This window comes from Pleurodeles waltl, chromosome 4_1 (assembly GCF_031143425.1).
Source record: "Pleurodeles waltl isolate 20211129_DDA chromosome 4_1, aPleWal1.hap1.20221129, whole genome shotgun sequence".
NCBI classification, from domain to species: Eukaryota; Metazoa; Chordata; class Amphibia; order Caudata; family Salamandridae; genus Pleurodeles; species Pleurodeles waltl.
The window spans coordinates 727193347-727218174 of record NC_090442.1 but is presented as its reverse complement, the minus strand read 5'-3'; the positions used below and the strand labels follow the sequence as shown (position 1 = coordinate 727218174).

At 44.7% G+C, this 24828-nt stretch overlaps 1 protein-coding gene across 2 annotated transcripts in view; it reads left to right on the top strand.

Moving 5' to 3' along the window:
* The window catches only part of PLXNA4 (plexin A4), an 845630-nt gene that overhangs the window by 74138 nt on the left and 746664 nt on the right, over positions 1-24828 (top strand). For both annotated transcript variants that reach the window (XM_069229312.1, XM_069229313.1), the window contains exon 2: positions 7130-8405. In XM_069229312.1, the coding sequence (XP_069085413.1) occupies positions 7230-8405 (1176 nt within the window). In that variant the 5' untranslated portion in view covers positions 7130-7229. The remainder of the gene's footprint in view (positions 1-7129; positions 8406-24828) is intronic.

Genomic DNA, 24828 nt, shown 5'->3' with positions numbered 1-24828 from the left:
GCGTCCATCTACCCCTCATTGTTCTCCTTTCATACAGAAAAGCTAAGCATGACTCGTACTGTTTCCTAGCTGCAACTGGGCAGTGTGCAGCACAATACTAGTGAGCTTCACAATGAAGGGCGGGCTGGCGCACATCCCAGCACTCCACAAATGGACTCAAAAGTCTTTAGTCATCAAAGTTTCTGGCGACCCCCAGCTCTGTTAACCACCATGGATTGTCCTACACTGCCCTGCCCCCAACACACTCCGCTGTCTCCCAGTATTTTTCGCTGTATCATATCAGTGGATTGAGGGCCCGCTGCAGGCAGTGCTTAATTTGTGCTTGTTGTTTCCGGTGCTGAGCACCAGCACTTATTTTTGAGGGCCGGGGCTTATTGTTATCCCTCAAGCAGTTGCTGCGAGCAAAAGACACATAGGAAAGACGGATAAAGGGGAAAACGAAAATGCTTCACAAAGGGAGAAAGTAAAAAGCTTTAAGAGTGAGCTGAAGGGGTAGCAAGTGGCTTTATATGGATTGAAGAGGCCCAAGATGGCTTCAGGATTATGCCGCCTCAGTATTCCATGTTCACACATTTAATTACAGCAGCCGCATGTTTAAGAGGAGGTCTTTGGGCACCGGCACCTTTGTGTTTACAAATTAAGCACTGGCTGCAGGCCTGAGGCATTGAAGAAGAGACCCATTCTGAGCTTGGAATGAGCCCCACGGAGATGGGTGATATCACGTAATGTTTGTGTCCATTCAATTAAGGCTTTTTTTTATCTAACATCCTCTTCCAAATGCAAACTTCCAAGGCAAAGGGTGAAATGATGTGAGGTCGGTATGCCTTACCCTAAATTACCCTAAAGTTCTCTGATGTAGTTAGGTATGTCTGATGAATAGTGAAGTTTAAGCCTGAGAGCAGGCATAACAACTCACAAACTTCGAATTAGGCTTCTACTTCAATTGCCTACCACACTTGTCGTGGCCATAGAAAATCCCTCACTTTTATTATATATTTGGTCTGTTTCTAAGCTAGTCAGAGTTCAGCAGATTAAACAGCAAAGGTGCAGGCTGATACAGTGACCTGCCTGGGATCACAGTGTTGGTCCACCGAAGCTCTGATTAGAGCCCAATGCTTTGTGGATTGCACACTATTCCTTTAGTGTAATTTCCTTCTATGCATTTCACTAAGATCTAAACACTATGGGCCTGATATAACAAAAATGGCACTGCACCCAGTGCAGCGCTACTTTTTGTGCACCCAATAGTGCCCTACCTAATGCTACCATGTGTGCGCCGTTTCTAAGATACACACCATGGCGGTAGTTAGGGAACTAGCATCAGAATTGTTGACACTAGTTCTGAGCTTTGCAGGATTAGCATCAAAAATGTTGACTCTAATCCTCCAAAGCTCATTGAGGCCCATTGTAAACAACGGTGTGCCTCCTTTTAATGCCTGCTCTGAGCAGGCGTTAAAAGTGCCGAAAAAATGACACAAAGTGATCTTTATGGGGGGACCTAATGGGGGAATGCCCTCCTTTGCATACATTATGCCTGGCGTGGGCAGAATGTAGCGCACAGGGTTACAAAGTGGCGCAATGCATGCATTACGCCACTTTGTAAATATGGCGCAGCGATTTTGGCCTTTTTGGGCAACATTAACATATAAAAAATATTTTCACGAATGTGGCACAAAGAGGTTCTAGGGGCTCTTAAATCTGCCCCTATGGTTTTTGGAATGTCCCCACCTACATAGATTACATCTATTTATGAAACAGGGACTGTGATAGGTGGAAGGTCTGGCTAGGTGCATGAATGCACCTATAGTAGAACTTTACAACTATAAAATATTGAAAACCATGAAGAAAATTACATATTTTAAAAATCATTTGATTGGGCACATGTGAACATATCCTATAATGAAATTCTTGTCTTTTATTTGATTGGTTTCAAAACAGTTTAGAAATCTTACAAAGTTCCTGACTGGGGCGATTTACTTAAAAGAAAAGGCCCACTGCTTGTGGGTAATGACATCTACAGTGTGGATGGTGGAGGTGAGGGATGAGGGTAATGACATCTACAGTGTGGATGGTGGAGGTGAGGGATGAGGGTAATGACATTTACAGTGTGGATGGTGGAGGTGAGTGATGAGGGTAAATACATTTACAGTGTGGATGGTGGAGTTACCCAAAGTGTTGATGCCACATTAGTCACTTGTTGCATTTAGTGCAACCTCCACCCGAGCTTTACTGGCCTTTGTGCGACCATCGCTTTTCCACATTGTGACATTTCACCTTTGGCGGAAAACAAAACAATCAGATGAATGCCCTTGAACGCCTTACCTCTGCCACCTCTTTCCTTGTCCCTGCCCCACTGTAGACCAGGCCCCCCGGAGCAGTTCTCTTAATTATCCCATCAGCAAGATGGAGCAGGTCCCAGGCAGCTTGGAGCAGAAGGTTCCCGCTTGACAGATGCTTCAAACCACCCCACCCCCCTCATCCTTCCATGAAAGGCTTCGTACCCCTGAGCCATGGCCCCATTGTGTGGGGAAGTGTCTGTGGCAGCTCTAGACACAGTTGTTGGTAAACTTTTATTGTTTCTGAGAATGTTCTGAAACTGCTGCCTCCCATCTGGACTCCCTGGCAGGGAGTGCGCTTTCCGCTCAGCAGCGACGCCATGTTTTGGTCCCCCCGCAGCATTATTAAATTCATGATTACAGTCAAGGTCTCTGGAAGCTGTCAGATCGAGGCCGCATCCTGAAACACTCCCTGGGTCTGGGACCCCGCCACGGGGAATCTCTGCCATATACAGTCCTTCCCTTCACTCCATGTTTATTAGTTTCCGGTCAGTGAGTGAGCAGGTGTGCTCACATAGTGATTAATCACAGACCAAACCACCTATGGACACAAGTTGGTCTACCGTTTGGACACGATTTGGGCTACGGTTTGGACACTAGGAGGGTGGGAAACGTAGGCATGTTGTGAAATAAGATCACAGGAGCGTGTCCTCCTCTTCTGGGCAAGAAGGCTCGTGTAGTGAGAACACATTTTGCCATGTTCAGTGCATTTTCAAGCCAACTCTGGACTCTTTGACGTGAGCATAATATTAGGGAGAGCTAATCACGTGATGTTGGGCGCCATCTTAGATAATGACTATCCTCAGAGATCCCTGGACATGCACAAGTGAGCTTAGTATAGTTGGAACCTTTTGAAAAGCTGGGCTTTATTGCAACTCTTCAGTGGGTATCTATCCTCTATACATCATGGCCTCATCACTCTGGACTCTCTGTGCAGCAGGGTACATGTTGCACATATGGTGTTAGCCAGCCTTCGAAGGTTTGCCAAGAATGAACTAATGCTGGTGACCTACTATGTCAATATCTTGCATCCAACTCTCCTTCTTTTAAAACGGGAAAGTTATATCTAGGACCTCCCGATTTGCATAGCAGGTTGGAAATGGAGCATCCCTTCTGACACTGTAGAAGTCAAGTTACAGTGAAATTTCAGTGCTCGTATGAGGCCTCTATGTTGGATGATGCTGTCAACAGCAGGCCCCGATTTCACTCACAAGCCACCTTTGTGTGAACAATACGGGTGCTACTGCTCTTGTCATTAGTGTGGTTGGATGTAAACACCTAGTGAAGAGCATTCAACCTTGGGTGCAGGGCGATGTTTGGGGTTTCTGGCTTTCACAGGTGGGCTGGCTATTCTCTGGTGACACACCTGCAGAGGGAAGACACGTGGAAACTTCCTAGCTGGCTCAAGGGAGGTTTATTCCTCCTCTGGATGCAAGACATGATCACTACGTGAGACGTTTCTAATCTGACAGAACTGAACTATACCAGCCTGTAGATGCCCTAGAGGTGTACCTGGAAACCTCCTTTTTTTTTTTTTTAAAGCTTTTTTTTTACCTTCGGGTAAAGCCTGATATCAACCAGCTGCTTCACCCTCGGCCCCCCCATCCAGGGGTGGTCCATTATATCAGCTGTATGCAAATCAGCCTTCTGGCATTTGATTTTACCCTATCTCACTGCCATCCCATTGTTGAGAGTTGCTGTAAATACACATCTGTGTTGTCAGAATATTCTGATAGCAGCGTTCTTGGATCGTTGGACGTGCGTGTCTGCCTAAAAACGCCTTTGATTGTGCCTGAGTCCCTACCAAATGTCCGTCAGGTTTCTGTAAGATGCCACGTACAGTGTGGTCACTGGTCCACCTGGAGGCTCCTAGGCAGCTTTGTGCAAGCTCCCTAGCCATTTCCTTCAACAGCTGCTTTACTATGGATTGTGTATGGCTTGTGTATCGGTTGTTTTGTTAATAATTGTTTTTACAGCTTCTGCAGTAGGAGTTTGACGTCCTGAGCCGTGTGTGATAAAGGCAGTCTCATTTTCTCGACTGTTGTTATCTTTTGCTTTCACATTATTTGCTTTTTTTTTTCGTGTAATCAGCAACTTTGATTTTCTGGAATAAACCCAAGCATATCCTGTCACTCTTCGGTGTCCCTCTCCTACCCATTGCTGTAATTTCTCCTTCCGAGATGGGGGTGATAACTACTGTGTGATGAATGGCTCGACTTCCCTTTTCAGTGCATATGTGATGAGACAAAACACACCATGGCTGTGTACACAGCGCATTCATAATTACCAGGTTCTGTATCTCTAGCTCTCTGTGGCTTCGGGCAAAACCTGTGGGATGTGCAAAGCTTACTCATTCAGCCCCATGCTCCGCCGGCGTGTGAGGCAGCCCCGAGTGCTGCACAGCCCATGGAAGGGGTAGCACTGAAAAGAAGAAAGGGATCTCTGAAAGCAACCTGGTTGTGTGTTTTCTTCAACACAGAAAGGGGTGCACAGCCTTTACATGTGGGGATTACCCCGTAGGATGCTACCAGGCATGCTGTTACCACTCACGCAAGCACCGCGCAGCCCCCTTTCTAGTATTTAGCACGCAGGTAAGTCATTTTTTAATGACTTAATTACTATGCCATTTAAAACTGTAGGAGATTTAAGGATTAGGGAATGGGTAAAGGTTCAGGGTGGTAATGGTTTTAAAGGAGTTGTTAGGGTTCAGGGTTGGGTACGGCTTAGGGTACTAAGGGTTTTAAAAGGATTTTGAGGATTCAAGAGCGGGAAGTGGTAATGGGAGATAAAGGGTTTTAGCACTCAGGGGCAGGTAGTCGTAAAAGCATAGGGGGCGTTTAGGGCTCAAGTGTGGGTGGGGGTAAAGGGAGGTGATGGGTTTATATGGTTCTAGGGCGGGTGGTGTTAAAGGGCAGTAAGGGTTGTTTAGGGTAGGGAGGCAGATAGTGGTAAAGGGGGGTAAGAGTTTTTTAGGGTTCTGCAGTGGATAGCGTAAAGGAAAGGAATGGGTTTAAAAAAGGGGGATTTGGGGAGTTCTCAAAACAGAAAAAAGAATGCGTGGCAAGTACCTCAATGTAATCCAAAACATTATAAAGGTCAACTCAATGTAAAGCATGTGTGGTAACGACTAATATTCACACATGGGGTGTGAGCAATTTCTGTAATGTCTTTCGCGCAATAGCATTAATTGTCTTTTTTTTATTATGGTAATTAGGCAAAATACAAATCTGTCATTTTGCGCTATATTTTAAGCAAAACTGTACTCTTGCATCAATTGGTGATGCAACGATGCATTTCATGTTGAAAAAAACTGTTGGTGTGAACAAAAGCTACTCGTGGTCTAGTTGTTTGCATTGTTCCTGAGCTCCTATGCTACCCTTTATGCTACATGGCCTAAACTATTGAGCTTAACTTTGTTACACAAATGCGTATCTTCAGAGGAGTGGGAAAGCTTGTTACACGTAAAATGTTTCAACAGGAGACTTCTTCTACTTGACACTGGCAAACCACATTTTGTTACAAAAGCGTGATTTCACAAAATGTTCATGGAAGCACACACAAATATTGTGGGAAAAGTTACACAAATGTACCCACTCCTCTTTGCAACCCATACATTGGCAGGCAGTAGTTCACTTGCAGTGGGAATGGCCCACAAATACTAGAGCCAAGCTGTGACACTGTTTAATTGCCTTGCTAAAAATCATCATTAGTACTCTGTGCACTGCCACACGAAAGCAGAAAATATAAGATGAGGTGTGCAAAGACTGTAGTGGTGCACAAAGTTTGTGGTAGACAAGTGGGAAGGGTTTAAGAGGCCGCAACGCATTATTTTCAATGTAGAAAACACAATGCGATTCCCGATGGGGAGATATGGCTCACTGTTTACAAGTCCATGGGGCAGGGACTATTTACAAGCTGAAGTACTGCGGCCATCGGACCACATATGGGGCACAAAGTGGTAAAAAATCAATAACCTGTTGGAATGTCCCTCCTTTGTAACTATTGCATAACGGGGGAACTCTCTGGTTACCCGTTAGCCCAGACATCTTTAATGCGTCCTCCATCTACAAACGGGCAGGATTTTGATTTTCTGACTTTGGTTCGTTCACGAGAGAGGGATCCTGATGTGCAACCCAAGAACAAGCACTGCTTTCCATTGAGAGGCTTGTTATTAGAGCCATACATGAGGAGTTGTGCAGCGGGAGCCTGCCTTATTCTCATGAAGTTGGCCTCAACAATATGATATTGCAAGTAAAGTAAAAATCAAGAGCTCCTGCCATTGTCCGCATCACCAGGAGGTATAGAGAAGGGTTCCAGAGATTAACATCATCACCTAGAATCTTTCGGTCCTTGCTTAGACCCTACTACAAATATTGTACCAAATTCTCCAGCATTGTGATGTAGTGCATTTTCGAATAGCAAACTTTCCCTTTTCTTCCTTATATTAAAATATATTTAGTGCTTTGGGTGTAGACTTGAGGTTTAGACGAAATCAATTACTGGGTTTAAATTTGGGGTCTACATTTGTCCTAGAAATTGATTAAGAAACTTCACCTTTTTTAATTTGAAGCTTTGAATGAACTATAAACTAATAGTTTGTATTTTTGTAAATAAATTCAGACTTAGTGTTTAATTCCTCTCAGTTTCTTTAGTTTGTATCAATGTTGCTGCAGCACGTTGCTGATGGATAAAAATTGTGAAACATGTTGGAGAAAAGCATCTCTAATGTCAGAATGTGATTAGGAAATAACCATTGACCACTAATTGAAATGTTCTTTTTTGCTCTTTCACAGGAAAGTAAACATCTGAAAATCCAACTCCAGAGGTGCTTGGACGTGGCATCTGCTTGCCTCGTCCATCTCTGGATTACAAATTGGATAACAAAACAGAAGCATGGCGATGGTGAGTTGGAGGTGGACTTGTTGGGTCTGCCTGTTTCTTCTAGTTGCAGCAGTGGCTGCCCTATCAAGACAGCCAACCCCCACAAAAAGAAACTTTACCACTTTTCACGTTGAGAATGTAGACTGGACGTTTAACCACTTGGTAGTGGATGAAAGAACGGGACATGTATACCTCGGAGCGGTGAACAGGATCTATAAGCTGGACAAAGACCTCAAGGTTTTAGTAACCCATCAGACAGGGCCAGATGAGGACAACCCCAAATGTTATCCCCCAACAATTGTACAGCTCTGCACAGAACCTTTGACCATAACCAACAATATTAACAAAATGCTGCTAATCGACTACAAAGAGAACAGGTTGATAGCATGCGGCAGCTTGTACCAAGGTATTTGCAAGCTCTTACGACTTGATGACCTTTTCAAGCTTGGGGAGCCCTTTCACAGGAAGGAACACTATCTTTCTGGATTTAATGAAAGTGGTTCAGTGTTTGGAGTTATTGTTTCCCATAACAAGAATGATGACAAGCTCTTCATTGCCACAGCTGTGGATGGCAAACCAGAATATTTTCCTACCATCTCCAGTAGGAAATTGACTAAGCATCCAGAAGATGATGGGATGTTTGCTTACGTGTTTCACGATGAGTTTGTAGCCTCGATGATTAAGATCCCATCGGACACGTTCACTATTATCCCAGACTTCGACATCTACTGTATCTATGGCTTTAGCAGTGGTAACCATGTATATTTTCTGACCCTTCAACCCGAGATGACGTCTTCTCAGAGCTCCACCACCAAAGAACAGGTCTACACATCAAAACTTGTTCGTCTTTGTAAAGAGGACACAGCCTTTAACTCCTATGTTGAAGTCCCCATTGGCTGCGAGAAGAATGGGGTTGAATATCGGTTGCTGCAAGCAGCCTACCTCTCCAAGGCTGGTGCTATCCTAGCCAGGTCTCTGGGCATCGGCCCGAATGACGATGTCCTGTTCACCATCTTCTCCAAGGGGCAGAAAAGAAGAGTAAAGTCCTTGGATGAAACTGCACTTTGTGTTTTTGTGCTGAAGGAGATCAACGACCGCATTAAGGAAAGGCTGCAGTCCTGCTACAAGGGAGAGGGGACGTTGGATCTTGCTTGGCTGAAAGTGAAGGACATTCCATGTAGCAGTGCCGTAAGTACAGCCTGCCTTCTTTAACACTTACTACTGAAATTAAATGATAAATCTGGCATAGCTTAGAGGTTACACCACTTCAAATCTTGGCTTTGGTTCAACATTTTAATGAACTCTGTTGTAGTCTTAGAGAACTTCAATTGATAAAACACCTCATTACTATGGTTTCTAGAGGAAAAAACAAATAGTCAACAATGGTGCCCCCAGTGACAATTTGCCTTTTAACCTAATGCTAAAGATGACTTCTTAACTTGGACTGTGATTGTACAGCATCTGTAATTTGCAATATTTTATCAGAGATAAAACCAGTTTGCCAAATACACATTTGTATGTAATTAAAATTGATAGTTCCTCTGAAAAACGCTGTAGGTAGTGTTGTACAGCACATAAGAGCCTTTGCATGTGGGGTGGCTCTATGCACATAGATTGGTGATGTCTGTTGGTTTGCATAGTTGTACATGTGCAGCTAAGTAGGACACCGACAGTACATGACAATAGAACAACTGCTGGGAACACCACATCTCAGTTTAAAGTCAATGATTTGCTTTGCAGTTCTTGAAAGTCCTTTGTTTTCAATCTATTCTGGAGGTCTTGGGGTTCCTCCTATCGAGGCACGTGAGAAGTGACATAAGTAATTGAGTGCGTTTGCATACATGGACTTTAACTTAATATGTATATAGTTTACTAGACAACCTAATTGCGAAATTCTATTGACGCAGTTCATAATTTTGAACAGAATCTTGGGAAGGATCTCCACATGTTGTATATTTTTAAATGTGTTTTAACTTTCTATGGCTCCCAAAAGTTAGACAATTACGAGAGGCACTGTATGCACCACATCTTCTCTGTTTACCTCCTGCAGGGCCGGGTGGCCCTGATTGCGCAACTGCAATCTGGAAATTGTGTATGTCGAACAAGCTGTTCTGAAGCAGGAGGGAAGAGCAGAGGCCCAGGGTGGGAGAGGCAGTGTCAGGCGAACGTGGAATAAAAAAAAACCTTCCCAGCAATTGAAGGCACAACTAAAACATGAGGTGGAAACTGAGATTATTTCACGGTCATGGGATTCTCTTAGATTCCAGTAACGCCAAAGCAGCTGTTTATGCTTCCTATGTTGATGAAAGGAGTGCCACTGCGTTGGCTAACAGTATCACAGGTTCGCTAAGCACTATTTACTCTAAGATAGCAATGACCTATACCAATTGTTGCCTGAATTTTCATACGATTGCTATTGCGTAACAGCACTGTGCTTTCGCCAGGAACCTCCTATCCAGTGCTTAGTTTGTGCTTGTTGTTTCTGGTGAGGGCACCGGCACTTATTTTTGAGGGCCTGCACTTCTTTTTCTGCCTCAAGCATGTACTGCGAGCAAAAGACACTTATTTGAAAGATGGAGGAAGAGGAAAATGAAAAAGCGTCAGAAAGGGTGAAAGCAGAAAGCTACGAGAGTGAGCTGAAGGAGCAGGGAGTGTCTGTAAATGGATAGAAGAGGCCCGAGATGGCTTCAGGATTATGCTGCCTCTGTATTCCGTGCTTGCACATTTAATTGCAGCAGCTGCGTGTTTACAAGGAGAGCTTTGAGCACCAGCAATTTTTTTTTATATACAAATTAGCCACTGCTCCCATCTATAGAAATGCCTGGGAATTGAGGGCGTTCAAGGAACAAAACATCTAGAGTTTTGGACTCTCTGTTCTTTATCATTAGAAATCATAGGCAGTGAAACCATTGAAGTACTTATGGCTGTAGGGTGCAATATGTGGCACACACTGCCCATTTACCTTTCACTAACCCATGAGCTCCCGCTGTGCTCGGCAGTGCAAGAATGGCGCACGATATCACGCTCATCGCTTGGGCAACAATCAAGAAGGGTTTAGTTATCCATCTTAACTCTTTACAGGGGCCTTACCTGGCACATTAACCTAAACTGTAAATAATAGAATCAATGTGTATGCAATATTAGATAACAGACGGCGAGTTTAAAGAAAGAAGGAGTTTTGTCATCCTCTCAGGTTTGGAAAAAAAAGTCCACAGTCCAATAGTTGAAGACGATGAAGAGTACGCTTTCATGAAGAGGTGCATAACAAAGTTGTCCCAGAGAGCTGCAGTGAGGGCTACAAAGAACTTGCCACTGGCTTTTCTAGCATGTACGCTAAAGTTAGATGCTTGAAATACGTACAGTTACTGAGACTTTTGGCACACAGCCGTCTCTGGTTGATGGTCACTCTCTATCCCAGACTCATCTGGTTGGTAGTCACTCTCTATCTCAGACGCCTCCGGTTGGTGGTCATTCTCTAGCTTAGACTCCTCTGGTTGATGGTCACTCTCTATTCCAGATGCCTCTGGTTGATGGTTACTCTCTATCCCAGAATCCTCTTGTTGATGGTCACTCTTGGTAGTCACTCTCCATCCCAGACTCCTCTGTTTGGTGGCCACTCACTACACCAGACTCCTTTGGTTGGTGGTCACTTATTATCCCAGACTTCTCTGTTTGCTAGTCACTCTCTTTCCCAGACTTCTCTGATTGGGGGTCACTCTCTATCCCAGACTCCTCTGGTTGGTAGTCACTCTCTAGCCTGGTTGCTCTCTCCCAGACTTCTCTACTTGGTGGTCACACTATCCTAGACTCCTCTGCTTGGTGTTCACGCACTATCGCAGAATTATCTGATTGGTAGTCCCTCTCTATCCCAAACTCTTCTGGTTGGTGGTCACACTCTATCCAGGCTCCTCTGGTTAGTGGTCACTATCTAGCCTCGTCTCCTCTAGTTTATAGTCACTCTCTATCTCAGACTGCTCTGATTGGCAGTCACACTCTAGCCAGGTTGTTCTCTCCCAGGCTCATCTAGTTGGTGGTCACTCTATCCTAAACTTCTCTGATTGGTAGTCACTCTCCATCCCAGATTCCTCTGGTTAATGGTCACTCTATAACCCAGACTCCTCTGGCTGATAGTCACTCACTATCCCACACTCCTCTGGTTGGTAGTCACTCTCTATCCCAGATTCCTCTGGTTAATGGTCACTCTCTATCCAAGACTCCTCTGGCTGATAGTCACTCACTATCCCACACTCCTCTGGTTGGTAGTCACTCTCTATCCCAGATTCCTCTGGTTAATGGTCACTCTCTATCCAAGACTCCTCTGGCTGATAGTAACTCACTATCCCAGACTCCTCTGGTTGGTGGTCACTGTCTGTCCGAGACTTCTCTGTTGGTTAAGATCTATCGCAGACACCTCTGGTTGGTGTTCACTCTCCATCCCAGACTCCTCTGGTTGTTGATCACTCTTTATCTCGGACTCCTCTGGTTGATGGTCAATCTCTATCCCAGACTCCTCTGGTTTGTGGTCACTCACTATCCCAGACTTCTCTTGTCACTCTCTATTCCAGACTCCTGCAGTTGGCGGTCACTCTCTATCCAAGACTCCTCTGGTTGGTAGTCACTCTCTATTTTTAGGCTCCTCTGGTTGGTAGTCACTTTCTATTTTTAGGCTCCTCTGGTTGGTAGTCACTCTCTAGTCTGGTTGCTGTCTCTCAGACTCCTTCAGTTGGTGGTCACTCTACCCCAAACCTATCTGATTGGTAGTCACTCTCTATCCTGGACTTCTCTGGTTTGTGGTCACTCACTATCCCAGACTTCTCTTGTCACTCTCTATTCCAGACTCCTGAAGTTGGCGGTGACTCTCTATCCCTGACTCCTCTGGTAGGTGGTCACTCACTATCACAGACTTCTCTTGTCACTCTTTATTCCAGACTCCTGCAGTTGGTGATCACTCTCTATCCCTGACTCCTCTGGTAGGTGGTCACTCACTATCACAGACTCCTCTGGTTGGGGATTGTTCACTATCCTGGACTTCTATGGTTGGTGGTCACTCTTTATTCTTAGACTCCTCTGGTTGGTAGTCACTCTCTGTCAGCCTCCTCTGGTTGGCAGTCAGTCTCTAGTCTGGTTGCTCTCTCGCAGACTCCTCTAGTTGGTGGTCTCCCTATCCCAAACTTCTCGGATTGATAGTCACTCCATCTCCTAAACTCCTGTGGATGGTGGCCGCTCTCTATCATCTACATGACAGATCCCGCCAAACTGGGGCATCTGTTTCCTTGCTATGGTCATGGCAAGTGGGGTTTGTGCAGACGGTGGCTGTATTCCGTGATATCTATTGCCGTGTAAAATCAACCATGAAATCTCCCTAGATACTGAAGGATAAAAATCTAGTTGAGAGTATACGCCGAATGAGATTTAAACATGGACGGCAGAATGAACAGGCCAGCTGACGTGATATGGCAGGGGGGCAAAGACAGGCGATAACCATCCTTACCCGGTCGCCCTTTCCCTTCCGCCCTCAGCTGGCCAGAACCCCACAGCTGATGATTAATATTGACAGAAGGAAAATGAACCCAGCGTTGGGACGTGGCGTTAATTAATAACACTTTAAAACATTGCAGATGTGATCCTTCACGTACGTAGACACATATAAATGACAGACAAATGACCAAAGACATTTAGTGTAAAAAAAAAAAAAAGTGTTTGCATAATCCATTCATCATTGTGTGCAGTAACTGCCTCTTCGGTTACTCCCCGCAATCTTTTCAATTTACCGAAGTTATAGTACAACCAGCCTCTCGGGGAGCAGAACTCTATCTTTTATTCATTTTTCTAAACCTTCTATAGCATCCGTCTAGATTTTTTTCCATCTACATATGATTGCTAGTTTGTTAATGCCAACGTTATAAATATATATGTCATATAACAGCCATACATATGATGGACACAACAAAGTGAATTGCCTTTGGGGGCTGAAAGAATTGGCCGAGTGTTACCTAGCTGAAGGATAGTCGCGGCCTGGGCTATCACAGCTGTGCTACCCGTTTCCTAGCTTTGTTGGTGTCAGAGGAGGACAGTGGAGCTCTTCGGTGATCACCGTCCACCTCTGGGCAAAGTCTCAGGGGAAGAACAGAGGCATATTCAGGCCGCCTCCTTTCTCGTCTACTTTCTCCTTCACAGGTTCTTCTTGAGACCAGACAGAAGGATTTATGCTCTTTCCACTGAAATAATTCAGATGGGCAAGGCTCTCCAAATCAGACCCAAACCTAAGGTGCAGGGTGTCTGGCTGTGAACGTGATTTGTTAGTTCACCTCCTCTGTTGTTGGTCCAGCTGAAGCGATTAATTTACATTAAGCAGATCATCCTCGTTAAGAAATTGACAAGTTGCAATCCGGCATTACGACACTGCATAAACACAAAGAACATTTCCAGACTTTGCAGCTATGTCAATTTTTTATAAATCATTTAAAAAAAACTTTGAGAAACTTCTTAATGTACCTCGGATATTTTAAATCTTTTATCAACCTTTAGAATAATGTAAAAGCAATTCGATTGTCGTGTCTATTTATATAACCTTTTAAGTATTTCTTATTGTTACATAATGATTTTAATTAATCAAACACAATTAAAATATACAATTTTCGGTTTGCCATATAGAAGGAACATTGGTAATTATCTGTGCGGAGATGGAAGAGACCTTTTGCAGTTGGTTAGATAGACCATGTATAGCAAAGAGGTGTTGGTGACAGACTAAAGATCACATTAAAGATGAGACGTCAGGAGGTGTAACATTTCTATCCAACAGACTGATAGGACCGCACAGTACAGAGGTAAACTCAGTTTACGTGATTCTTCCCATTTCCCGCATTTGGACCTTCATGAATAGTCTGTGTTTCAGTTTAGATCATGATGGCCAGTGCCGGTCAAGGAGGACCGGATCCATGCCAGATAGATAGCACATCCAATGACTGAGCCTATATGGAGGTCATTTACATATCATTGGTTATCTTCCATGAGGGAGCGCCATTGCAATCAGAGTAGTCTTGCCCTTGTGACTAATTCTTACTGCTTTTGCAGCATAATCGCATTTGTAGACCGTGACTTCAAGAGATGTGTGCCATGCTCTTCAAAGGCACCCACGCACTACTCCTCGCTGCTGGCCAATGGAGACTCTGACAAGCCTCAGCCCTGTCCCTCGGTCAGGATCAGGTTATGCGCAAACTGTACTTTCTGATGTGTTGTGACGGCTGGTGGAAGGATCCTCCGCGTCAGCAAGCGGCCTTCCCTTGTGAGCAGGGGACTCTTTCCCAGACGCAGGGCTCCATTACTGCTGCTGCAGCAGACCATCCTTCGCGGGAGGACACCGAAACCACACGCACTGAGCCGGGTTGGGGGGGGGGTACGACAGATGAGGCAGAACTGCTGAGTCCATCTGAAAGAGCTTAGCTTTCACTTTTACACACACACAGGCAAAGCTGCGCATGGAGGGCTTCCTGTTTGTACTACACCAGATGTAACATATCACGCTATACATATGTCCTTGTGTACGTTGTGCAAAAGGGCAGTGATTACTACAAACAAGCCATCGATTGTTACTAATAATGGGAATAGCAGACACCGCAAACAGAATTGCTTATTGCCAATTTATAGTAGATATTATTGTTACACATCTTAGTGGTTCTAATGTTGTTAACCCTCAAAACATGAAAGGTGTTTTCTCAGCGGAGACTGGAGTCTGTGTCCTCAAGATGTCTTCAGTGGGATCTTATGTGCATTAAGATGCATATCTTACCTGCATGCATGTGCACGATATCATGCATACCAACATACACCCGGCGTGCCTAGGCATAAAACACCCAGCACCTGCAAATAAATAAAAGACATACAAACCCAACTAGCCTACATTAACACAAAAACGCATAGCTTCCCTGTGTACAATGGAAACAGTCCTCATTTTCACACAGGCACCATTACACTGCATACAAAATGGCGTCCATAGTGAGAATGTGCTACCGTGGCATAATAATGGTAGCAAGTGCCATATATAAAAGCTAGTAACCCACCAGGCCCGGCTCTAGTATTTAGGATCTGGGAGGACCATGAAGAAGAATGGGTGGACAATGAAGGTGAGTGGAGTTGCCTAGCGTCTTCCGGCTGTCTGAAAGCTGGGTCCAAACATGGTGGATGATCTTGTGGAGGGATGTGCTGCACACACTATCTACTGCAAGGGTCATGCTTACTACTAGCTTTAACTCTTACTTGTAGGGCTGTGTCCTGAACACCTTTCCTCTCTCTGCCACACCCTCCTTTCTCTCTGCCTCACTCTCCTTTCTCTGATCTCATCCTCCTCTCTCTTCACCTCAACCCTCCTTCCTCTTCGATTCTCCCTGTTCTTCTTAGCCTCTGCATCCTGCTGTTTCACCCTCTTTTCTCACACCGCTTTATTAATCTCACCCTCCGCTCTCAGTACTGTAGACTCTTCTCTCTCCCTTCACCTTGCTATACTCTCACCGTCCCTCCACTTCTAACGCATCATACTGCTTCACGTCATCATTTTTTCTCACGTCACCCTTCACTACTTTGTGCCTTTTTTTCATTCTCTTCATAACCTACCTCCTTCTTCTCTTTCACACTCTCCGGTGCTTAATTTGTTAATAAAAACGTGCCAATGCCCAAAGTGCTCCTCAGAAACACATGAATGCTGCAATTAAATGTGCGAATGCAGAATACTGAGGCAGTGTAATCCTGAAGCCACCTCGGGCCTCTTTAATCCATTTACAGCCACTCCCTGCCCCTTCAGATCGCTCTTGCAGCTTTCTCCCTTTGTGGCACTTTTCATTTTTATCTTCCTCTCTCTTTCCCACATGCATATTTTTCTCACAGTAAATGCTTGAGGCAGAAAAATAAGTGCCTGCCTTCAAAAATGAGTGCCATTGCCCCGCACCGGAAACCACCAGCTCAAATTAAGCCCTGACACTCTCTTCCTTCTCCCCCTCACACTTTTACCTCCCTTCTTTCTACCTGAACCTCCTCTCTGTAATCCTCACCTTGACTGTTTTCATCTCACCCTCTTTTGTCAGCTTGACCGTCTCTGCTGCTACTCAGGAGGCAATTATTGTGTGTATACTTCATACAAATGGTTGTGTGGGTGTGTGTAATTGGACCTTTTGCAATCCGGTTGTCTTGTACCTCTTGTACCTGTTCTGCACTGGCGCTTTCAACATTTTGAACTGAGGCTGCACCAAGGCCTGGATTGTGCAGAGTGCGCTGATCAGCACTAGTCTTTCCTGTTCCCATCACCAGCTCTGTCTTCATCACCCTCCCCTCTCATCTCCCTCTTCTCGCTTCTGTTCTACCACTTTCCTCTTAACACTCCTTCTCTGCCCCACCACCCTTCTATCTGATTACCCCTTTTCCTGATCATCCTCACTCTTTATCAACCTCCTACCTCACTTTCACCCTTCCCTGCACCTCTCACTCTACTCACCGCTCATCTTTTTCTCAGCTCACCCTATTCCCATCACCATTGTCCTGATCCGCCTTTCTCTATCATCCTCCTTCATCTACCTCTAACACCGTCACCTTCTCTACTTTATGACACACATCACTCTTCTATTCCTAGCTAATCAGCTATTTCAAACATATTTCTTCTCTTCCCTTCTATTTACTATTTTACTCTTATTTTATCCACCTCTTACCAATCTTTTGTCTTATCCTTATTTTTTCACTACCCTCATCTTTTCAATCCTCACACTCTCCTCCAACTCTTTCTCATCTCTGCACACTATCACCATTTCCTGTTGTGAAGATTCTAGAAGTTCTGATTGTGTTTGCTAGTCTATAGACCCATGGTTATGAAACCTGTAGACCTGGATTTTGAGGACCTATGGTGAAAGGGCATCACTCCATCCACAGTCACGGGTTAATTGATAAGCAATAACATAAGTGGTCTAAGCGGGGTATGTGCTCTACTTTTCAAAATGCCACCAAAACATCTCAAATATTTGAAACTTAGATAAGTTTGTTGTTTATCCAGTTCAGGGATACCTATAAGCTCGGAATTTGTATACTGACAGAGGGACATAGAAGTTGTTTTACAGCACTTGCTGTCTCACTCGTGTCAGAAATGAGCATCAATATTTGAAATTATGAAGCCACATATTATAGTAACTTCTTGGCACCAAGTACATTAGCTCACTAGTGTTATAGGTGTAGGATCCGAGGGGTTATAGCAATGCTATAATCCATTTCTATCTAATCATATCACATAAAAAGAGAATTAGTTGGGAAAGAATAAATGCAAGGTTATCGGCAAAAAGTGTGTCGACTGTGCCTTTAGTTACTTCCAATTGTTTTAGAGACTCAGTTAGCGCCTCTGGAGATTGGAGAAGGCAGAACAGTGGCAGTCCTTGTCGCCAGTGATGACACACAAGTGCTGTTCTTTGCACTGCTGCTTCCCATCCTTTATCCGTGTTAGCGAAACTTGGCAAAAGTCTGTTCACTTAAAAAAAAAGTAAAAACGTGTGGCCCTGGCAGGTTTTTTTCCATATAGTACCACAAATTAAGAATATTGTCACAGTAGGAAGAAAATAAAACCAACCACTACCGAGATGTAGAGTGATTGTATGTACATTTTCAATTTACTTTTCTTGGGATGGCAAAATTAGAATGTTCTGTCGCATTTAGGGCAAATGGAATTATGCGGCAGGGGAGGATTAAAGTATGTAGAAGGTTTCACTAAGTTGAGTGACCAGAACAGGCAAATTATGTGGTGTAATGGGACACATTTTTTAATAATATTACTTCATTATTTTCTCATTTTTACATCTTAAGACTCCCTGTGCAAATATTTCACCCCACTAGTATCAGTTTAACACCCAAATAGAGCAATAGACAACTTAGAGGTGGCCAAACAATCTTTGCAAAAGGACTTTCACTGTACAGCAACACTTGATGTTGCATTTTCAGTACCTTTGATTCTGCAGATCATGTAGCAGATGAGGGATTACGTGGTACATGTGCCAAATCCAAACAATGTAAAAACATCGTGGTTGTAGAACTGCTTTATTCCAGTGGACTGGCAATAGGTAATTTCTTAAGTGCTGTTTAATGGAAGCTTGTAGGCCTCTTTTGATACAAAGGGAGTGTCACAAGTACCCTAGCTTTTCACATGTGCATGATGGCAACCACCATTTCCACAGACTTCCCACTCCTCCTCAGGCACTTTTAGTAGCCCAAGCCATCGATGCTTTTTGTGAAATTTAAACAATTAGACTCTGAAAGCAAGGCTGCAGGACCGGCTGAATCATTAAAGAAACAAAAAAAAAATATATTTTTTCTTGTAAATGGGCCACCTTGGTGGGTGGGGGTAGGAGGCTGGCCCACCATAAATCACGCCGCCCCCACTTGCTAAAACCAAGCCTGTAACTTACACAACACGTGAACGCTTAAGAGAACAGTCAGTTTGTGTCAGCCATTTTAAATCCACAGAGTAATTGGGTACAGCAGTAGTGGCTGGTGGCAGGAAGGGGTGGGGAGAGGCAGCGGGCAGCGCACAGAGCACGGGTGCATGGGGCAGTGCATGGAGCGGGGGCACAGAGAGGCAAAAAATAAACATAAATAAATTTACCTGCCGCCTCAGAGTTCTGCCACTCCAGCAGCCTCTCATCTTCTTCGTCCCTCCCCAACCACTCCTGATGCTTCTTTCATGCTGTTACACAACATGAAAGAAGTGCCAGGATTGGCCTGAGAGGGCAGAAATGTCGCTCAGGGATGGAGTGGGACACTCCTCTAGGTCTACACCTGGCTGTGCAACACAGCCGGGTGGAGAGTTCTAAGTGCGCATGTCAGTTTGGCTGGCGTCGGACGGCTGGCCAAACTGACATGCACACTTAGAAGCACACCACCACTCCTTCTCCACTTGTTGACATGGAGGAGGCTGGCGCCCGCCCTACAAAAGTGGAAAAATAAAGGGCTAATAAAATACTTTTATTAGCCCTTCATATTTCTGCTTTCACCAGTGGGGCGACGCTCCTCTGCCATAGCAGAGGGGCCGCCTCTGAGGTACAGCATCCAGTGTAATCAAACAATTACTTTTGTAAACCTTTTCGTATTTCACACTAATCAGAAAGATCTGAGAAAAAGTGATACAGCATCCTTTGGCAGTAGATTTGGTTTGTGCTGTTCTCACTTCGAAAACCTCATTTGAGTGCAGTTCTCTTGATATCAGCAGGCTTGGGTTGGCAAGGCGAGCCATCGGCCAGGGACCAATGGGCCTGTGACCGAGGCCAGTTGGTAGGCCATTTTGTTGGTGGACTGAGCAGTCCAATCAGCCAGGGCCGTGAAACGCTGTTACAGCCTTTGCATACCTACACTGGGCCTGACCCACAGTCAGGTCGGCTCATTGGCCGAGGCAGAGTGACAATAGACTGCTCCTACTGTCACAGGGTGAGGTGTGCCTCCGTCCAGGTGCGACAGAGGCCTCAAGGAGCTGCTCATAGGAATCCATTAGCATGTGCGTTGCAGAGAACTGGGGTAGGAGGACTGGAGAGTTATGGTGGTGCAGGGCTGGTGAGGGCCAGCGAGGGTGGTCCTCCGGCTATTTGTGTCCCCTAGCCTCCATCGTACACAGTGGAGGATAAATTAGTCTATGTTGTTCTTCTTTGCCTGGCAGTTATCAAAATAAAAATAATATTATCGTGTGCAGTGTAACCGATGCTTGCGCAAATTGCTCCAGTTGCTTTGGGCGGAGGTCAGAGTATATATAAATACAAAAAATGATTAGGGAATGTGGGCCACATTTTTTGGGAGTGCCTGGGACTAATTGTGATCCCTATCTGACCCAGGACATCAGGCGCCAGTGGAAAGGCTGCTGAAGCCACTGCAGTGCGGGGGCCCCCTGACCCCTGGTGGCAGACCCCTGACTGGGTCCAGGGTGAGGGGGCTCCTCCAGGTTCTTTGCAGTGACCCCCTCCCTCCCCCCACCCCTCAAGTTTCGTTAGGCCACTGTCGGGAACAGTTGGAACCCGGAATGGGGCCATACTGTTACTCCAGGCTGCTCTTTCCATCCGTGGAGATTGGCTGATACACCTGTCAGTCGGTACCACGTGGCGCTATCTGCCTGACCTCCTGTGATTGGTTGGAGGCTACCCACCTTAGGCACGACACGGGCCTGCAGTCCTCTCGAAGTCTTTGGCGGGCTAGGACCACGTTTTTAACCTTCATGTTCTGTGTTATCTATCAACCACTTTTAAACAGTTTCCAACCCTTTGACGCCACTTGTGCTGTCAGAGAAACATAAGAAAATCACACAGTGCACCAAATATCCACTCAGGAAATTACGCTGGCAGCATGCGAAGTGAAGCCATGCAAGAGACGCATTCACTGAGCACCTCGACAGCTACCAATTTAAAATATAGCGAAAAATCAAGCAGCAAGATTGACTTTTTTTTTTTGGGGGAAAAAAAAGTATTTTTGTTCAGCTCTCTCAGATGTGTCTTCTTATCACACAAAGATAGGGAAAATGCCCGAGTCACCTCTAGGAAACGGATGTTGCGAACATACTGTTGCTTATATCCGAACTCCCCATATTCAATAAACTGTCAAAAGCCTCCCGGTCTGGCTCTGGCAGATACAGGGACCGTGTCTGATCACTCGGTAGCTACACAAACGGTAAGCGCTAGAAGGCCACAGAGTTTGCAAGATATGGCTTATGTGTGTAAAAGAGTCCCATCTGTCAAGTGTGTCTTGTATTGGAAGCTTTTTCTGTCATGCGCAAAGGGTGGAGATGAGCTCTGCGTGAGCTTTGGTGAACTTACTGCAGTAGAGAACTGTGGTAATGTTCAAAGATGGTGAGATGATGGGGGGCTGGTTGACCTACGTCAGGGACATGCACATCTCTAGCTCTGGTATGTGGGAAGAATAGTGTAGGGAAAGAGATTTGCCTAATCGTATTTCGGCTACTTGTCAATACAACTAAGGGTACCAAAATCATGGAGGGCTGTGTTAGGTAGGGAAGAAGGGTGTATGTCATCAATATCCTCCGGCTGGAAAGTGACAATGTTTGGCGGATTGACAGAGCATCATCGACAAACCGGTCATCAGGCTGTTTATCTAGGCAGCAGGAATAAAAACAGCCAAATGGTAATTTAGGAATGGGGGCGGAAATCACATTTTAATAGACATATGAATAGCAGGATGGTCCTCAATTTTCTAAATGTGTAGAAGAAATAACTTTAATACCTTTGTAAATTCTACTGCGAAATCTGATCATTTTCTCCTGGAGTGAAGAATCTGTCTGAACTTAAACAGCTCTGCTTTTGGCATAGAAATTTTGGTCCAAATCGGGAGAGTGGCGTGTGATATGAAGGGCCTTAAATGAGACTAAATGGCCACTGGGATCAATGAAGTGCTTCTAAGGCTGGTGGTACAGGGTTCCAAGGCAATAGGTAAAATTAAGTCTTGCAGCATAATGTTCAGTCCACTGAAGACCATGCAGGACAAGTAGTGGAGTGGCTCAGAGTCCAGTGGTGCAACAAAGGCATAAGAGCACAAAAGACATGTTGGCTTTAACTAGTTTATACAGTCCAAAGACAATGAATATTCATCAGAGGCATTTTAAAACGAGAAAGAAACTTTAATAACTAGTATTACTTTGTGGCACCAAGTTATAGTTTAGAATCCAGGACGACACTGATGCTTTTAAAAATTCCGTTGGTGGAGGCATGGGACCCAACTTGATGGGCCATGGAGCGGGTTAGTCTGAAGTAAGGTTTTCATGTTCCCACTGCCTAAATACTGGAAGTGAGCAACAAATTAACATGGAGAGCTGAGCCAGAGTTGAACCAATGGTCTGGCTTGGTAGTAGGAGCCCATGCAGGAGCTGAGCTGTGAAAGTGTTTGGCATGAAAATCATGCAACAAACATCGTGTGAAATATGATAAATTGCCTTCAAAATTCAAAAAAGTGTATTTCTTTAACATGCTGAAGTGTTTCATCATAGTAAATCAGAGTATGTTGCTGCATTGAGAATTAATTATTAAAAGTTAGAGTTTTTAAGCATGAACTTAGAAACGTTCTTGCCCCTCTTACCCTGTTGACAAAGCTATTAGTGACCATAAAAAGTCAGTTGTCACGTGTACCATACATGTTGCCTAAATTCTTATCATAGATGGAGCAACCATCAATTATATCAAACACGAGAATTTTGTGAACTGAGCACATCCTGAACTCATGTATTTGAAAGTGCTCTCATGTTTAATAATAAAAAGGGGCTCAGTGAAATAAAGTACTTGCCTTGCGTTACACTAGCAAGTAGGGATGGTGAGATTGAGCACATGTTTTCATATTGTGCAATTCAGCCTTAGATGGGCATAATTTTCTCACATCAAAGGGTAAAGTTCTGTCTTTAATTTTTGGTGTGTGATGTTAGAGTGTGGGTGACAAGCAGAAGCCACGTTGGTTTTACAGTTTTTAACAGTGCAGACCTGACCCAAGCACAGAAGAGCACTTTACAATAGACCCAGATGATGTAACACATTTTTAGGCACATGGACATTTAGTCATTTGCCAGGATTCCAGGATGTTGAGACAAGGTTGGGACTTGAACCTGGTTCCCCATGTTCCAGGGTAAGCAGCATTAGCCTCTAGGCCACTTCTCCTCCTGTGAATGCTCACTTCTTTTTGAGTTTGAGGCTCCAAGAGGCCCTTAACAGGCTCGGGCTTTCATTGACTTGAACACCTCTAACAAACACATGGAAAAGCCATGCGGGAAATGGCAGCACGAGGAGCATAGTGTTATCTCCCACTGGTTGCTTGTGTAGTACTTTTGCTGTTCTTCGGATGCTTCATTTTGAAGTGTATTCAATCTACAAGGCATATAAATGACGGAAATGTGCGACACAAATGCTGAGAAAAATAGCCTAATGTGATTGTAATATGCTACGCTGGGCAGCTGCATAATGCGTCAATGAGGTAAACCTCCGTGCTCACCACCCGTGTTTAGGGTGTAAACCTGTAGCTAGGCCGGAGCCGTGTGCATCCCTTTGACTTTCTATTAATCAAGCTGGTGCGAACGCTTCCCTGGCCTCAGTCCCTTGGTAATGACACAGTGCGTCCCCTGCTCCTGTGCAATTACAGGCCTGCATGCGGTGTCTCAGGAACTAATAGGATTTTTTTCTGCTGATTTTTCAGCACTGGTGACATCAGGCTGGCGCTCAGGCGGAGTGCTATAATGCAATTTATTTCTTTTAATGAGGACATGTCCTGCGACTTCTGAATGTGGTACAGCAACTGTGGAATGCCAACAAACCTGGCATCGTTAATAATATAACAGACAAATTTCCGAGCATATGTTCACCTACAAGGAGGTGTCTGGTGCTATTGACAGATATCGGGTATGTATTGTGGTCCAGCTAAATGGTACTCGTTGTATTGACTTCGGGAGAATAAAAGGGCGAGTGGACCTGCCAAGATTCTAACCTGTGACCATGGGGACCATTACATATCCCTCGGGTGAATTCATTAGTCCGCTGAGACACCATGCCTGGTTGATAACTAAGGGTGGGATTTATATGTTGGCGGGAAGGGAACTCTGTTACGGCTGCAGCAGAGTTTCTACTCTGTCTCCACTGTGGCCAAATATCTCCGATGGCCCTGGGGAGTAAGGGTTGTCAGAGAAATGGCTACATGACCTTCCACCTGATTTAGATGGGTGGACATGGAGCCATATTTTACTGTTTCTCAGCGCCAGGCAAAGCTGGTGGTGAGGGTCAGTAAAGTCGTAATAATGCTCCCTGCCACCATGGGAGAAGTCTCCCATGGCGAGGGGCCATGATTATTTTTCTTTAAAAAAAGAAAGTTGTGTTAGTAGATTTTCTTTTTTTTTTTTAAAGAAAAAATAAATACTTCGTGCCACAGGGCTACATCCTGCTGACACGGCCCCGTAGCACAGAGTAAAATGCACTGGTAGGAACCCCTGTGATGGCTGTTTCTGGCAGTGTTATTAGAAAAGATAGCCTACATGCCGGTCATTTATAATTAGGCGGGCAGCACCTCCGCCATGTGGATGGAGTAATTTGTTCCATCCCCATGGTTGAATGGCGGGCCGTCGGCCTGGATATAATCTGAACCTAAGTAACTTCAACCATGTTAAGAGTTGTTGGGTTGTTGGTGTACTTAGTCACTCACTAAATAAGGGATTAGAGAGGGTATCCAGGATTCTTTCTCTCCCTCCTAACTACACGTTTACACTAAAGAAGAGGAGGCAGTTCACAAGGTACTGAATAAGTCTTGTTAATGAGGGAAGTAAATTTTGTGCCCCATAGTCCAAGTGGCATCTACTCCTAGGTGCTAGAAGCCCTCAGCCAAATAGTCTGTCATGTTCCATCAAAGATCTCTCCATCTACCACTAGGATAAGCACTTGTATAGGTGGTCATGAGCCCAAAGAAACATCAGTGAGTTTCCAAAGAGAAGTGTTTGACTACTCTGTCCTATCCCACTCCCATCTACATTTGCTTAAGGGGTACCTTACTGGGACAAGGTGTATCCATTTCTATGCCTTAGATTTAAAAATGAATGAGGGCACACAAAGAAAAGTTTCAGTCTTCTTCTACT